The sequence below is a fragment of the Dendrobates tinctorius genome, unplaced genomic scaffold (assembly GCF_039654945.1).
Source record: "Dendrobates tinctorius isolate UK_male_01 unplaced genomic scaffold, ASM3965494v1 ptg000192l, whole genome shotgun sequence".
Taxonomy (NCBI): domain Eukaryota; kingdom Metazoa; phylum Chordata; class Amphibia; order Anura; family Dendrobatidae; genus Dendrobates; species Dendrobates tinctorius.
Window position 1 is genome coordinate 12,770,977 of NW_027361859.1, and position 18,003 is coordinate 12,788,979.

Consider the following 18,003-nt stretch of genomic DNA (forward strand, 5'->3'; position numbering starts at 1 on the left):
GTGTAATAATCTTCACACCCTCATTATCCATCCCTTCATTTACTCTCATCTGAGTATAATTTTAATTTAATAACCACTAATAAAACTAGAATAGTATGTAAGTAAACTACTGTTCCCTGGAGTCCATCTATACAATCACGATCACTGCAGAATGCGGTCGATGTGACCGATAAATAACTAAAGTTGTGATTCATTAAAGATTGTCCCTTTGATACAATTCAAAAATCCAAGAAATATAAATACTTTCTTTTCCATCAATTCCTCTATCATACTGTATATTAATACTTCTCTCCTTCCCGGTTCCAGTTTTGTCTCCTCTCTCAAAGATCCCTCCGTGTGGATGTGACAAGACATCTGACATGTCCTCCATGACCCGTAGAAGCGAGTAATCGCGAAACGGCCGTTGTCCGGCACCTCCCTCCCCTAGCATTCCTCCACGTCCTGCATGTCCACACATTTGATGGAAAATATGTGAAATAAAGACTCACAGTTTTTCAGCTACATTGGTGAGTTCTGCATATTTCTTCTTTTTTTGCTTCACTTTGAAATATTCATGTTTTTTCATGCAAGCACCTCCATTTTTTGTCTGAATCATACGCCGCAATACTTCAGATAAATAGCTCCGTCTGTTAATGTGGTGATTTGTGTGACCTAGTATGCCGTTCATCTGTTTGCTCTTTGCCGTAGATATATCTATACATATATTTTTCTCAGCCTTATCCATGGACACACTGTCCAATGAGATTGGGATCACACTTGGCAAGTCAGTTTGTGGTGCTCTCCCCCTTTTTCCTTCTCACCAGCACTGGGATTGTATCTCCTCGAGTGCATCACCTTAAAATAGAAACTTTCTGAATATCCACTTTATTATAACCCTTTTTTTTCAATTTCAGAACAATTAAACATGTATTTCCTCTTGCTATTTTACAATAAATATGCAAGTATATAACTTGATACACAGTACTTTGACATGTGACTATATATTCCCCTCCCTTTGCTCTTTGGCGCCTTTTTTATTTTTTTGGGGGAGTATTTATACCACGCTATCCTGTATTACCTCGTTATATATGTAGGGGTGTCCTGAAGAAGGAGTCGGTGACCTCTGAAATGCGCTGAGAACAAACCTACTATTTTATCATACCACTAATTGTGCCGTATTCCGGAGAGCAAAGAAACACTTCCAATCCTAAGTATAAAATCTGTGCAAAAATGTTCCCTTTTGAATAAGTTAAAAAAAAACTGCATACAAATCTGCTGCTGTGCGCGAGGGCTGTATAAAGCAATGTTGTTTAAAAGATGTATGCGCTAAAATTACCGGCTACTGAAAAAAGCCTACCTTGTCTCCCTCTCTCCAAACTCTTGAGACGTGCCTCCCTCTGTGTAAGGTGCTCCGTACAGATTTGGAGATGAAGCAGATGCCACGGCAGGCGAGACGATAGTGAACCCACTGGACCACAGAGAAGTCTTTGGAAGCTGAACCCTAGAAACTAGCAGGACAAGGACGTCAGATAAACTGCAAGGCTTTATTAGAATTGCCAACAGAAGAACCCACCAGGAAAAAAAACCTAGACCGCAACACCAAATACCTCCGTGAGAGGACCAGCAAGTGAACCCCTTAACAGGGATTATGCCGGCACAACCAAGGAAGCTCTAGTGAAAGTTCCAGACCAGAGAGTCTTACCCATGGTGAATAAAGAAACAGAAAGGGGAAGGGAACGAGAGGTCCAGAGAACCAAAGAAGATCAACCAGATGGTCCAGAGAATACCACCGGAGTCCATGGCCAGATGATAGGCAGGCAGGACAACAGCTCTAGAAGAAAACACTGGATATTAATATCAGGACAAGGCTGAATTAGGAGGCGCTGGTCTGGGACCTGACAACGGCAACTGAGAACAAGCACAAAAATTGCCCAGGCACCTCCCAAGGGAAGTGAGGACTTTAAATATACACTGATCTTTATTGGATAAGAGATTATAGGGAAAAAGGTACGTTAGCCCTTTAAATCACTTGCCAGCGGTGCGCGCCCTATGCTCGTTCCCCTGCAACCAGGAAGTGAGAGAGCAGAGGAGACATGCCACGAGGATGCCAGAAGGGACCTCACGGGAGTGCACGGACTTGGTAAGACAAACTGCGGGACCAGGGGCATGCCTGCGGACATCCGGAACCCGATCTCCCTGTATCCGGGAGACGGGACCCGCCGGCCAGAGCGCTACATAGACAGCTTGACCTGGATCAACCCCAGGTAAAGGATCAGCTGCTGGGGATTTGAGTAGAAAAAAACCATCAATGGTGGAGACAGCGTGTGGCTGGTCACGTCTCTCTTCCCACTGACATTTGGGAGCTGTCGTCTTGTATATGTGTGACGTCATTCAAGACACAAGCTTTCTACCACAGGCGGAAAAGAAATAAGGCTAATCATCCGACGCATTTCAGAGGTTGCAACCTCCTTCAGGGATTAGGTACACAGGGGCAGACAGATATTTATGCTAACGCATCAACAGTGATTGGTGGAATGTATAATGGTGCTCAAAAGGCAAACAATTCAATCTCACTATTCAGACCACATGTTTTTATAGAATTTAATGGGAACATCCATTTACTTTCAATTCTTGACATATTGTAAATAAAATTTCCTTGTCTCCAATGTTCCTTCACATGTTCTATCTGCAAAAATTTGCTTCATATCATCTGCCACTATGCAGTGTTTTGTAGTGATTGGACAATGGATGGCCCACAAATTGTCATTTGATATTATGAAGATGCTCCTTCATTCTCACTTTTAATTCACGCTTTGTTCTTCCTATATAAAGCTTCTGACAACCTACAGTATACAGTATATAATGCCTCTATGGCATGTAATATGTGTGTTAATTATAAATGTTTTGTCAGAACTAGAAAAGGTGCATGTGCACATCTCGCACATTTTACATTTAAAAAAATCCTTTGGGTTATACATTTTTTTTATCATTGGCTCCTTTATTTCTGACCACTGTTGGAGTTATTTGGTTGGCTAGGTTGTTAGCTTTTCTATATGTAAAGCTTGGTTTTCATGGGATAAATTCTAGTATTACTTTAGCCCTTTAAAAGTGACCAATAATTTTTTACAATTCTTCTTAAATGTCTGCATTCCTGATTGTATTGTGTTATTATGGGGATACTGAATTCAGAGAAAATATCTTTTTCCACCTTTTTCTTTGAATGTACCTTTAATAATAATTATCCGGGTATTTTTTCTACCACTTTATTTAGAGTTTGTAATTTAGTTAAATAAATTTGTTCAAAAATTATATAACATTTTCTATGATTCTTCCTGATAATCTTGCTGATTAGTATAATTCCTCTTGATTCTCATTAGTTGTCCCTTGGGTATAATCTTCCTGATAAGTATAATTCCTCTTGATTCTCATTAGTTGTCCCTTGGGTATATTTTCCAGCCATACTGGAAGATGGAACTGTCCATTACAATAAAGCTATTACTATCCGTAGGTATGCTATATGTTTTAGTAGCTATGTTTCCTTTTTCTATGAATACAGTAATGTCCAAAAAATTAATAGATTTTTCACTGATAGTCGATGTAAACTGTAGATTACAATATTTTTATTAATACCATTTAAAAACATATTCAGTGACACTAGACCCCCTGACCAAATAAAAATGACATCATCTATGAATTGTTTCCTTAGGACAAGACCCACACCGGGCTGCTGTTGGGCCAGAGCGTATAATCCTCCCACCTACTAACATAGAGATTAGCAAAACCTGGTACGAAACTGGTTCCCATCGCGGTACCCCATGTCTGTAGATAAAACTGCTCATCATATTTTAAATAATTATGTGTTAAATTTAACATTATCGCCTCAGTAATAAAATGTATTTGTTTTACTGGTATCAGATCATCTCCTCCCTTTTTAAAAAATAACTGACTGCCTCAAATCGCTTCCCGCGACAATAACAGTGTAAAGGGATGTTATGTCCAATGTGTCTAAAATATAATGTGGTTCCCATCTGATGGCCTTTAAAATTTATAATATATTCTTTGTGCCTTTAATATATGTTGGAAACTTTGGGACAAATTTCTGTAAAATATAGTCCAGATATGCACACAAATTAGCTTTCAGATAATTTATACCATATATAATTGGTCTACCCGGTGGATTTGATTCATTTTTAATAATTTGATCGAACATCGCTACAGTTGGATATTGAGACATTTATATATTTATATGGAACAAATGTTGAAAAAAGAAGAAAAAAGAAAAAAAAGAGACTGGCACGGCTGTTCAGCTCCGGCGTAATGAGGTCCATCACGATATCCACTTATATGCCTGCCTGCATTGATTTTATATGATTTCATAATAAAGAACATTTTTAATGGGACGGTGAGTGCCAGTTCCTTGCTTCTATATGGTGACTCTTTATATATTTATATTCCTGTAAGGATAAAATGTTAATTTTCTTTCCTGTATCAAGCAGATGATCCATTTCCTGGGATGAATGCAGGTCAAGCTGCCTTCTTCATCTCCAAATCTGTACGGTGCACCTTACACAGAGTTTAGAGAGAGGGAGACAAGGTAGGCTTTTTTCACTATCAGTTAGTTTTAGTGCATACACCTATTAAACAACACTTCCAATCCTGCTACTTAAATTTACTGTCTCATGGAAGCTGCTGCATCTGGTTTTCAGGCTCTATAAGTGTTGCGTCTCATACAACCTCATAATCTGAATGGTTCTATTATCAACCTTTTTATGTGGATAAGACCCTATAGTGCTTTTACATTTCTTTGCATTTCGACAAAAACATATATAGTTTCTACCCTATGAGTTATTTTTGATGGTCAACATAACATGATTTTCCAGTAATTCAATTTTCATACTCTATGTAAGATAATGGCTTGACTCTGTGTGGGATTTTTGATGTTTAAAGGGGTTGTCCACTACTCGGACAACCCCTTCTCATTCCTCCTGTTTGGTCCTGTTAAAATTAAAACACTTAATCTAACTTCCAATGCCAACGCTATTTCAGCGGTGTCGATAATTGTGCTCCTGGTGTTTATGTGAGGTTGTTACCTGATGTGAACCATGCTCCCAATCAACGCTGACGTCACTGTCCTCACATTCGGACAAATCGAACATCACAAAAAAGTCGCTGATTGGGTCTAGGGTTTGTGTGATGTAACAACCTCATGTGAGCCCAGGGAACGCAAGTACTAACACCACTAGAATGGTGCAGGCACAGAAGGAATCACGAAAGGTTGTCCTTGTAGTGTATAACTTCTTTAAGAAGAAAAAAAATTTTGGTTAAAAAGTGTCAATATTCTTAACATAAAAAAAAACTTCTCACCTGTGGGACTTCTCTGTTGTTTATTAAGAGTTGATTTCTGAGTAAAACATTTCCCACATTAAAAGCAAGAAAAAGGCTTCTCCCTCCCCTGTATGAATTTTTTGGTGACCAAGAAGAGTTGATTTCTTCACAAAATATTTTCCACATTATAAACATGAAAAAGGCTTCTCCCCAATGTGAATTCTCTGGTGCCTAACAAAATATGATTTATCATTAAAACATTTGCCACATTCTGAACATGAAAAAGGCTTCTCCCCTGTGTGAGAACTTTGGTGTATAACAAGATTCCATTTCTGTTTAAAATATTTCCCACATTCTGAACACGAAAAAGGCTTCTCCCCTGTGTGAGTTCTCTGGTGCTTAATCAAACCTGATCTCTGGTTAAAACATTTCCCACATTCTGAACAGGAAAATGGTTTCTCCCCTGTGTGGGTTCTCTGGTGCTTAACCAAAGATGATTTCTGGTTAAAACATTTCCCACATTCTGAACATGAATATGGCTTCTCCCCTGTGTGGGTTCTTTGGTGTATAACAAGATTCCATTTCAGGTTAAAACATTTTCCACATTCTGAACAGGAAAAAGGCCTCTTCCCTGTATGAATTCCTTGGTGCTTAACAAAATTTGATTTCTGTGTAAAATATTTCCCACATTCTGAACAGGAAAAAGGTTTCTCCCCTGTGTGAGTTCTCTGGTGGTTAACCAAATCTGATTTCTGGTTAAAACATTTCTCACATTCTGAACAAGAATACGGCTTCTCCCCTGTGTGAGTTCTCTGGTGCTTAACAAAACTTGATTTCTGTGTAAAATATTTCCCACACTCTGAACATAAAAATGGCTTCTCCTCTTTGTGGGTTCTCTTGTGACTAACAAGATCTGATTTTTGGTTAAAACTTTCCCCACACTTGAAACAAGAAAATCGATTCTCCGTTGTGTGAATTTTTTGATGTTTAAGAAAAGATTTTTTCACTGGAAAACTATTTCCATATTCTGAACGTGAAAATGGCTTCTTTGCATTGGGAGCAATTAGTTTTTTAATGCTTATTTTGTGACTTTGATTATCCTTAGTATTTGGTAATGAATGAGAAGACAGGACCTGTTTCAAAGGAGAAGACAACAGATTTTTTCTGTGAAGGGATGATGGTATATCTTGAATAATGGCATTCACTTCAATTGTATCCTGTGGGATCTCAAGATCATCTAATTTAAAAATTGAAGATGTCAGCTGTCCCTCTGATCTCCTGGAACAGTCATCTGTCAAGAATAAAACCAATTATTATTTTTGAATAAAATATCCTTTTACATTTTCTAACATTTTTACTTAAACTGTCCGTAAAAATGAAAAGTTATGTAACAATATTGAACTATTCACCAAGACAATGACAGTTCACAGTCTAATAAAAAACTTCATAGCATGAACCAGTGGAGAATGGTGTTGAACTGATTGTTCATTCTGCCTCCCAAATATGGAATAGAAAGCCACCAAACAATGTTATGTAGGGAAAAATAATGCCAATAAAAACTTCTACTCATCTCACAAAAAAATAAGTCCCCACTCAGATGCATCATCTGTCAATGGAAAAACAGAGATTTTCACATTATTTGTGGCTCAAAGGCTCTTGATAGGCAACATGGCTTCGATAGATAAGTCAGTCCAGCAATATCTGCTCTTGCAAAGTCAAATTTCTCCCTAGTCTTGCAGTGCGCCCAAACCACATTTAGCATCCATGTATTTAGCATTACTATACATGTATATAGCATTACTATAGTGACAATAACCCACTTAATTTATGGTGCATTTATTGCACCTGGGGCACAATCTGGGCACTATGTGTTGGGTAAGAAAACGTCAAATGTGCAATTTTCACTCTCCAACATCCACTGCGTGCTAATTTCTGGAAAGTGCTTGTGGAATAAAAATAGTCACTACTTCTATAGATTAGTTAGAATTTCCAAAATGGAGTCACATTATGGGGATTTCCTCTGCTCTGGTTTTCTGCCATTTTGTTGTATTAGGGAGTCTGAAATGGTGTGTCACATTTTCTCTGGGATCTACTCCTTCGACGTCTGCTTCTGTCATCAGACAATGCCTTATTCATTCTGCAGTCAGCTCTGGTAATGGAGGAGATGTCGGAACCAGAAGCTGTGGATGGTGCAGGCTCTGTCCAGCCACTGAGATTAGGGCTGCTGGGACCAGTAGTACTATCCAGTCTGGCAGTATGGGTGTGTGCTGTCCAGCTACAGTAATCTGTTAACTCCTTCAGACAATTGGAGAGCACCATATCCTACTTAAGCTTGAAGCATATTGCAAGACACTGCCAGATACAGCCTGGTTCTACTCTGGTTCAGTCCTCTGTGCTCAGCTCTGGGTTGGTTTATTTGTTTCCTGTTGTGACCCCGAACCATTTAATGGCTACTCGTGTCTTATGATTTTGTATTTTCTATTCTTCAGTGGTCCTGACCCAACTACCTGACTATTCTTGCCATCTCACAGAACAGCAGATAATGCTGTGGCCCAAACCTAGGGGTCTTTGTGTAAGTCCAGATTCATGTAGAGGGGATAGCCCCTTTCTGACCTCAGAAGGTATAGTACGCCCTAGGGCTGAACACCCTCTTTGATGAGGGCTCCGGCAGTGAGCCTGCATCAAAGCCGGGAGAAGTCAGCTGTTTTGAATAGCTGAGGCTGGTTTCACATTTGCGTTTTTTTGCGCTGGAAAAAAACGCATACGTGCGCATGCGTTTTTTCCCCTATATTTAACATGGGTGCGCATACCTGCGCGCTGGTAAGCGCACGTATGCGATTTTCATGCGCTGCGTTTTTTTGGGGTGTGCGTTTGTATTTTCCAGACGCAGCATGTTGCATTTTTTGGCCCTGCAAAAAAGCGCATGCGCACGTATGCGCACGTTTTGCGCTAAAAATGGCCATTATAGCCTATGGATGCGCATACGTGCGCACTGGCATGCTCATGTATGCGTTTTTTTGCACATGCGTTTTTTTTTGTTAACCATGGAATTTAGGGGTTTGGGTTAGAGTTAGGGTTAGTTAAGGGGGTTTAGGGTTAGGGTTAGGGTCAGGGTTAGGGTTGGGGTTTGGGTCAGGGTTAAGTATGGTTTGGTTAAGGGTTAGGGTCAGGGTTAGGGTTAGGGTCAGGGTTAGGGTTAAGTATGGTTTGGTTAAGGGTTAGGGTCAGGGTTAGGGTTAAGTATGGTTTGGTTAAGGGTTAGGGTCAGGGTTAGGGTTAGGGTTAGTTAGGGTTTGGGTTAGGGTTAAGTATGGTTTGGTTAAGGGTTAGGGTCAGGGTCAGGGTTAGGGTCAGGGTTAAGTATGGTTTGGTTAAGGGTTAGGGTCAGGGTTAGGGTTAAGGTTAGTTAGGGTTTGGGTTAGGGTTAAGTATGGTTTGGTTAAGGGTTAGGGTCAGGGTTAGGGTAAGGGTTAGGGTCAGGGTCAGGGTTAGGGTCAGGGTTAGGGTCAGGGTTAGGGTTAGTTAGGGTTTAGGGTTTGGGTTAGGGTTAAGTATGGTTTGGTTAAGGGTTAGGGTCAGGGTTAGGGTTAGGGTTAGGGTCAGGGTTAAGGTCAGGGTTAGGGTTAGTTAGGGTTTAGGGTTTGGGTTAGGGTTAAGTATGGTTTGGTTAAGGGTTAGGGTCAGGGTTAGGGTCAGGGTCAGGGTTAAGGTCAGGGTTAGGGTTAGTTAGGGTTTAGGGTTTGGGTTAGGGTTAAGTATGGTTTGGTTAAGGGTTAGGGTCAGGGTTAGGGTCAGGGTTAGGGTCAGGGTTAAGGTCAGGGTTAAGGTCAGGGTTAGGGTTAGTTAGGGTTTAGGGTTTGGGTTAGGGTTAAGTATGGTTTGGTTAAGGGTTAGGGTTAGGGTTAGGGTCAGGGTTAGGGTCAGGGTTAGGGTTAGGGTCAGGGTTAGTTAGGGTTTAGGGTTTGGGTTAGGGTTAAGTATGGTTTGGTTAAGGGTTAGGGTCAGGGTTAGGGTTAGGGTCAGGGTTAGGGTTAGTAAAGTCATGGTTTGGGTTAGTGTGAGGGGCCACCTAATGTTGGAAAAAAACGCAAACGCGGTAAAAACGCACTAAAAACGCATACAAACGCATAAAAACGCTGCGTTTTTTTCATGCATGCTCATAAAAATGCTTGAAAAAAACGCAGCAGTTGTATGCTTTTGTATGCGTTTTTTCAATGCGTTTTTTTGCGGGAAAAACGCGCTGCAAAAAAAAGCAAGTGTGAAACTAGCCTGACATGTGCCCGCAATAGGCACAGGTGGAATCTCAATCCACCCGTGCCTATCAACTAGTTAAAATGCCATTGTCAAACGCTGACAGCGGAATTTAACGCGCACTTCCGGCCATCGGGCTTTAAATACTCCGTCACGTGATCGGGGGACACTGATGCATTGGAATAACAACCAGAGGTCTCCTTGAGACCCCTATGGCTGTTGATGCCGGATTGCTATGAGCGCCACCCTGGAGGCTATTGAGGCATGCCAAAATAAAAAAAAAAATGTTTTTAAAAATATATAAAAGTTTAAATCACGCCCCTTTCGCCCCATTGAAAATAAAACAATAAACAAAAAAAAAAATCAAACCTACACATATTTCGTTTTGCCGCAGTCAGAATCACCCGATCTTTCAATAAAAAAAAGGATTAACCTGATCGCTAAATGGCGTAGTGATATAAAAATAAATTAAATTAAAATGCAATAACGGGTGATCAAAAGAACATATCTGCACCAAAATGGTATAATTAAAAACGACAGCTCAGCATGCAAAAAATAAGCCCTCACCCAACCTCAGTAGACGAAAAATAGAGACACTACGGTTATCAGAAAATGGCGCAATTTTTTTTTTTGCAAATTAGGAATTTTTTTTTCACCACTTACCGTATATACTCGTGTATAAGCCGAGATTTTCAGCCCATTTTTTGGGGCTGAAAGTCCCCCTCTCGGCTTATACACGAGTCATATACCGGGGGTCGGCCGGGGAAGGGGGAGCGGGGGTGTCAGATCATACTCACCCTTCTCTGCAGCTCCCCTGCTTGTTCCATGTTTGTCGGCGCTGCTCTCTTCCTGCTTCAGCTGTCAAATGGCACCCGCTCATTAAATATGCGCATATTTAATGAGCGGGTACCACGTGACCGCTGAACCAGGAAGAGAGCAGCGCCGACATACATGGAACAAGCAGAGGAGCTGCAGAGACAAGCGCCAGGACCAGGTGAGTATGAAGGGGGGGTTGGGGGGCATATTCACCTGTCCCTGCGCTCTGCTGTCTTGCGTCCTCTGCAGTGACATTCAGGTCAGAGAGCGCTATCGCTCTCTGCCTGCACAGTCACTGCAGAGCGCAACGCTGATGAGCAGGGGGCAGCGACGGAGGTGAGTATGCAGTTTTTTGGGGGTTTTTTTGCAAGGGAGTCAGGGGCAGCAGCAGCAGCATAACTGGGGCCACTCACTGTGCAGCATAACTGGGGCCACTCACTGTGCAGCATAACTGGGGCCACTCACTGTGCAGCATAACTGGGGCCACTCACTGTGCAGCATAACTGGGGCCATTTTCCCATTTTCGAGTACACGACATGATAAAACCAATGATGTTGTTCAAAAGTACAACTCGTCCGAAAAAAAAAAAAATACCCTCACATGGCCATATTGACAGAAAAATAAAAAAGTTATGGCTCTGGGAAGAATCGAGTGGAAAAACAAAAACGCAAAACCAAAAAAAGCTGGGGTCATGAAGGGGTTAAAGACTGATAGACAATAAGACATCTACTGAAATGATCAAACTTAACAGCCTTGTTCAGTAAAAAAAAAATGAGAAACTATTGGTGAAACCTCTCAGGAGTTGTGGCTCAGCGGTTCGTGACAATCTAAACTATCGTAAGGGCCAATATTTTCTGTCAAATGAGTCAAGAAGAAAAATTATACATTTAAAAGAGAACTATGTATAATTATGGAGAGCTGAGGTGCCTTAAATTTAGATCTTGGGCATTTGGCACAGGAAATGGAGACCTTTTTTAAATACTACCAGGGAGTTACAGACTCACATACGTGAGGGCAGCAAATCCCACCACAATCATACTACTCGTATATGGTGGACCATTGGAGCTGCTATAAGTCCTGGCCAGAGGAGTAAAGAAATTATTAGCGCTCCCCATTTCAGGAGAGATTGTGCAGTAATCTGAATTCCTTAGGAATGAAAACATAATGTAATTAATGACGTGGACCGATTCTATGAAACCAGGGCTTGAGCCATGCCAACACATCTCCTGCAGGTGTGAATAAATGTATATTACAGCCATCAGTCACGCACAGCTTACAGATTTATAGAATCATAGAATGGTAGAGTTGGAAGGGACCTCCTGGGCCATCTGGTCCAACCCCCTGCTCAAAAGCAGTATTCGCTAAATCATCCCACACAGGTGTCTGTCCAGCCTCTGTTTGAAGACTTCTAATGAAGGAGAACTCACCACTTCTCGTGGCAGCCTGTTTCAATCATTGATCACTCTAACTGTCAAAAAGTTTTTTCTAATATCTAATCTGTGTCTCCTCCCATTCAGTCTCATCCCATTGCTTCTAGTCTTTCCTTGTGCAAATGAGAATATAGACGATCCTTCTACAATGTGACAGCCCTTGAGATATCTGTAGACAGATATTAAGTCTCTCAGTCTTCTCTTCTGCAAGCTAAACATTCACAAATCCTGTAACCTTTCCTCATAAGACAGGGTTTGCAGACCGGTAATCATTCTGGTCGCTCTTTTCTGAACTTGCTCCAGTTTGTTGATGTCTTTTTTAAAATGTGGTGCCCAAAACTGGACACAGTATTCCAGATGAGGTCTGACCAAAGAGGAGTAGAGGGCAATAATGGCTTCACGTGATCTAGACTGTATGCTACTGTTAATATATCCTAGAATTGCATTTGCCTTTTTTGCTGCTGCATCACACTGTTGACTCATATTCAGTCTGTGATCTATTAGTATACCCAAGTCTTTTTCACATGTGCTGTTGCTTAACCCTATTCTTCCCATTCTGTATATGTTTTTTTTCATTTTTATTGCCCAGATGTAGTACTTTGCATTTTTCCCTGTTAAAAGCCATTCTGTTAGTTGCTGCCCATTGCTCCAGTTTATTTATATATTTTTGAATCCTCTCTCTCTCTTCTCTAGTATTAGCTATCCCTCGTAGCTTTGTGTCATCAGGAAATTTAATCAGTTTACCCTCAAATTCTTAATCTAAATCGTTGATAAAGATGTTGAACAATACAGGGCCCAGGACAGTGCCCTGTGGTACCCCACTTGAGACATTCTTCCAACTGGATGTGCAGCCATTTACGACCACTCTTTGGGTCCGATCACTAAGCCAGTTATGAATCCACCTAACAGATGCCTTGTCCATTCCATACTTAGCCATTTTTTCAATAAGGATTATGTGAGATACTTTGTCACATGCTTTGCTGAAGTCAAGATATACTATATCTACAGCATTTCCCTGATGCACCCAATCAGTGATTCTGTCATAGAAGGAAATTAAGTTAGTCTGACATGACTTATTAGTTACAAACCCATGCTGACTCTGTTTAATCACTTCATTCTTAACCAGGTACTTACATACATGTTGTTTAATAATTTGTTCAAAGTTCTTTCCTGGTATAGAAGTCAGACTCACTGGCCTATTGTTGCCTGGGTCCACCTTCTTTCCCTTTTTGAAGATAGGAACAACATTTGCTCATCTCCATTCTTCTGGGACTTCTGTTCTCCAAGAATTTTCAAAGATTATGGAGAGGGGTTCAAAAATTTCTTCTGCCATTTCCTTCAGTACTCTGGGGTGTAATTCATCTGGACCTAGAGACTTGAATTTATTTAGGTTAGCTAAGTGTTTCCTCACTATATTTCTGTTTATAGATATCCTGGATTCTTATATTCCCTTAATAGGACAGTGAAGAACAGTTGATGTTACATTTCCTTTCTGAGAGAAAACAGATGCAAAATAGGAATTTAAAAGTTCGGCCTTCTCAACATCTTGTCTTACCATTTTATCATTTTCATCCTGTAAAAATCCTATAGCATCTTTGACTTTTCTTTTACTTTTGACATATCCCCAAAATCCTTTATTATTGCTTTTGACATATCTTGCAAGCCTCAATTCAATGTCAGCTTTAGTAATCTGATTTGTGCCCTGCAAGTTCTGCAGACAGCATTATATTCTTCTTTAGATATGTCTTGTGCTTTGAGAATTTCATTTTTCAAGATTTCCCATCCTTCCTGGACATTTTTGTCCTTAAGGATATCCAGCCATTGCATCCCTCCAATTCTCTTTATGAATTCTTTAAAATCTGCCTTTCTGAAATCTAACCTTGACGTCTGAGTCTTCACAGGTCTTCCTCCTCTAGTTATCCAAAATTCTAAAATAGCATGGTCGCTTCCTCCTAGGGTCCCAGCCACTTTTACCTCCTCAACCATTTCCTCCCTGTTTATAAGGATTAGATCCAAGGTAGCAGTTCCCCTTGTTTTCTCCCCTAACTTTTGGAAGATAAAGTTGTCAGCAAGAGAGGATAAGACTTTCCTTGACCTGTTAGTTTTTCCTGAGAGAGCTTCCCAACAAATGTCATCAGGATAGTTGAAATCTCCCATGACAACTATGTCATATTTTTTTGAGAACTTGGCCATTTCATGCATAAAGAGTTCATCCATATCTTCAGCTTGCACAGGCAGCCTGTAGTAAATGCCTACAATGGTGTCCTTTCCATTGTTCTGTCCTTGTATTCTTACCCAAACAGTTTACACAGAACTCCCAGTCTCTGAAGCTTCAATCTCTGTGCAGATATACGCGTTTCTAACATACAATGCGACTCCTCCTCCTCGTTTATCAAGTCTCTTTCTAGAAAATAAGTTGTATCCTTCTAGCCTTGTATTCCAATCATGTGTATTGTCCCACCAAGTTTCAGTGATTCCAATGACATATGCATAAATAAATGCAGGGGGCATTTATGCACATGTAATCTAAGTACATGTATCAGAGTACTGGCAGTTATAACATGGATGAATGTGACACGCATCTCTATTCTCTTCATACAGGTAACCAGCTCTTTCAATCTCTGCTCTGAATCAACCTGTGTTTCTCCACTCCATTCAGTGTCAGCAAGCAGTTAATCCTGAATGCTATATATGTGTTTTCAACTATGCAAGCTTATATCTGGTAACCAGCTCTTTCAATCTCTGCTCTGAATCAACCTGTGTTTCTCCACTCCATTCAATGTCAGCAAGCAGTTAATCCTGAATACTATATATGTGTTTTCAACTATGCAAGCTTATATCTGGTAAATAGTTTTTTCAACTTAGTCTGCTTGTCCCCTTATGTTGTGAGGTCAAGAAACTTTTCAAAGTGCTTTATGATCCATGTAGTGCTGGACATCTGTTTATTTGACCACAACATTTTATTGGGTCCTGCTGTCTCAATTTAGTTTGATTGATTAATGAGAAAAGAGAGAGCAAAAAAAAAAAAAAAAGTTCTAAGCCTTCGCCTCCTATATATTCAGACATAGCTTGGGGAAGCATTTATGCAGGGGGCATTTATGCACATGTAATCGAAGTACATGTATCAAAGTAGGAGGCAGTTATAACATGTCAGTTAGATAGGGCAGGAGACAGGTAAGACATTTATATACATCTACTCCCTGTACATTTGGAATACAACAAATATATACCATATGCATTTGTGTAATTTATATCCTGGCCGCTGCATTCACACACATCCACCGCCCTGGCATTAACTCTCTACACTCCATCCATATCGGCCTGTTGTGAGTTCATTTTCCCCTTCGTCACTGAGGTCTGGTGAACTCCCTATTCTGGTGAAGGAAGGTAATGAGCCTGATTATCAGGCACCTGAAGCTGATGAGGATGACTGGCTGAGTGGAGTCACGGACTGGATATAAGGCTGCCGACGCCCTTCTGCCCTGCGGGTGATTTCTCTGTGGACTTCTAGGACACCAGTCTGATTCCTGCTCCTCTAAGCTAAGTTTTTCTGCTTTGCCTGTTTGCATTAGTGTTTTGTTTTTGTTTTCCTTGCTTTTCTGGATTCTGCCATTCCCTGCTGGGGTGAGCTGAATCTCCTTTTGCCTTTAGCTCTGTCTTCAGTATATTCCTGAGTACTGACATAGCTTTTTTGAAGCCTAGCGTCTTCAGGGCCTTTTTCACTATCAGTCTGTTGGCTCTTATTTTCATAGGGTTTTTCACGGATTGCAGACAGCAGCCTTCCTGTCCTTTTCTATCTAGCTAGATTGGGCCCCGTCTTTGCTCAGTCTATCTTTCTGCCTGTGTTAGTGTTTTCATCTTGCTTCACCGTCATTATATGTTGGGGGCTGCCTATTGCTTTGGGGTCTGCTCTGGGGCAGTTTAATTTTCCCCTTTCTTTCTTTAGGCCTAGCTATTTCTCCGGCTGTGATCGATGAGTCTAGGGCATCGTAGGAACCCCCCACGGCTACTGCTAGTTGTGTTGATAGGTTCAGGGGTCTGCAATCCGATAGCTGCCAACTTCTCTGGTTTTCTGGACTTAGCTAGCATTTCTGTTTTTGCCTCCTACGGTGACTCAATCATAACAGAATCACCCGCCATACCGCAGATCCTAGCGTACTCAATAGCAGGAAAGAATTGTGTTAAAAAAAAAAAAAAAAAGGTGTGCGTATATTCTTTCCTCTATCTCTCTGAGGCCGTAGGGGGAATTTTTTTTTTCTCTCAATGGAGATAAAGCAATTGTCTGATCGTGTGGAGCAGCTCGCTGCGGAAGTGCGGGGAATTTCCGCCTACCTTGCTCGTTCGCATGCTGTTGAACCAAAGATCCCTACACCTGATGTATTTTTTGGGGATCGATCTAAATTTTTGAGTTTCAAAAATAATTGTAAATTATTTTTTGCCTTGAAGCCTAACTCGTCAGGGAGCTCCGCGCAGCAGGTTAAAATTGTCATCTCTTTGCTGCGTGGCGATCCCCAGGATTGGGCGTTTTCTTTGAAACCAGATGATTCTATTCTGACTAATGTGAATGCATTCTTTCAAGCTTTGGGGTTGTTGTATGACAAACCTAATGCCATTGATCAGGCTGAAAAGACCCTGTTGGCATTGAACCAGGGTCGAGATTCTGCAGAGTTGTACTGTCAAAAGTTCCGAAAGTGGGCGGTCCTTACTACCTGGAATGATAATGCCTTGGCTGCTCTCTTTCGGAAGGGTTTGTCAGAAGCCGTAAAAGATACTATGGTGGGATTTCCTGTTCCCTCTGGTCTGGACGATTCTGTGTCATTAGCCATTCAGGTTGATCGGCGTTTACGTGAACGCAGGATTGCACGAGAGGTGTTGCCACCGGTTGAACAGACGTCTGAACCTATGCAATGTGATAGAGTTTTGCCTAAGGCGCAACGTCAGGAGTTCAGAAGGCGTAATAAGCTGTGTTTTTTCTGTGGAGATGCCTCGCATATTATTTCTGTTTGTCCTAAGCGAGAGAAACGCTTTGCACACACGTTTTCTGTTGGTGGTGTTCAACCCAAGTTTCTTCTGGCAATTACTCTGATCTGCTCCCTGTCCACATTTTCCGCCAAGGCTTTTGTGGATTCGGGAGCAGCGCTAAACCTAATGGACTTGGATTTTGCTAAACGTTGTGGATTTCCGATGACACCTCTGCAGACGCCTATCCCTTTGAGGGGGATTGATGCTACTCCTTTGGCTAAAAATAAACCTCAGTTTTGGACCCAGGTGGTCATGCGGGTCGCCCCAGACCATCAAGAAAATTGCAGATTTTTGGTGTTGCATGGTCTGCATGATGCCGTTGTTCTGGGGTTTCCCTGGTTGCAAATTCATAATCCAGTTTTTTATTGGAAATCTGTGTCTGTGGTGAGTTAGGGTTGTCGGTGTACCTTTAGTGAGGCTCCGGTTTTTTCCACCTCTCCTCAGTCGCATGATGTTCCTGACTATTTGGCGGACTTTTATGATGTATTTAGTGAGAATGAGTCTGCGTCCTTGCCTCCTCATAGGAGTTATGACTGTGCAATTGAACTAAGCCCGGGGTGTAAATTTCCCAAGGGTCGGCTCTTCAATTTATCTGTACCCTAGCACGAGGCTATGCGGTCCTATATTAAGGAGGCGTTGGAGAAGGGTCATATTAGACCATCCTCTTCACCCTTAGGTGCCGGGTTTTTTTTTGTGGCCAAAAAGGATGGTTCTTTAAGGCCTTGTATTGATTATCGTGCCCTCAATAAAATTACTATTAAATATCAGTATCCGTTACCCCTGATTTCGGATCTATTCTCTAGAGTTAGAGGTGCTTGCTGGTTTACCAAGCTTGACCTCAGGGGGGCGTATAATCTTATCCGCATTAAGCAGGGGGATGAATGGAAGATGGCGTTTAATACTCCGGAGGGACATTTTGAGTACCTGGTTGATGCCTTTTGGGCTCACTAATGCCCCTTCTGTCTTCCAGTGCTTCATGAACGATATTTTCTGAGATTTTGTTGATAAATTTTTGATTATCTATCTGGATGATATTTTGATCTTCTCCAAGGATTGGGATTCTCATGTGGAACATATTCGGACTGTGTTCCGGATCTTGAGGGAGAATTCCCTGTATGTCAAAGGATCGAAATGCCTTTTTGGAGTACAGAGGATTTCATTTTTGGGATTTATTTTGTCT

General features: G+C 41.2%; 1 protein-coding gene across 1 annotated transcript in view; it reads right to left on the reverse strand.

The window, feature by feature from the left end:
* Nucleotides 1-5,346: 5,346 nt before the first annotated feature.
* The window catches only part of LOC141055848 (uncharacterized), a 45,248-nt gene continuing 32,591 nt past the window's right edge, over nt 5,347-18,003 (reverse strand). The window contains exon 7 of the mRNA XM_073552566.1: nt 5,347-6,595. Within this exon, the coding sequence (XP_073408667.1) occupies nt 5,490-6,595 (1,106 nt within the window). The 3' untranslated portion in view covers nt 5,347-5,489. The remainder of the gene's footprint in view (nt 6,596-18,003) is intronic.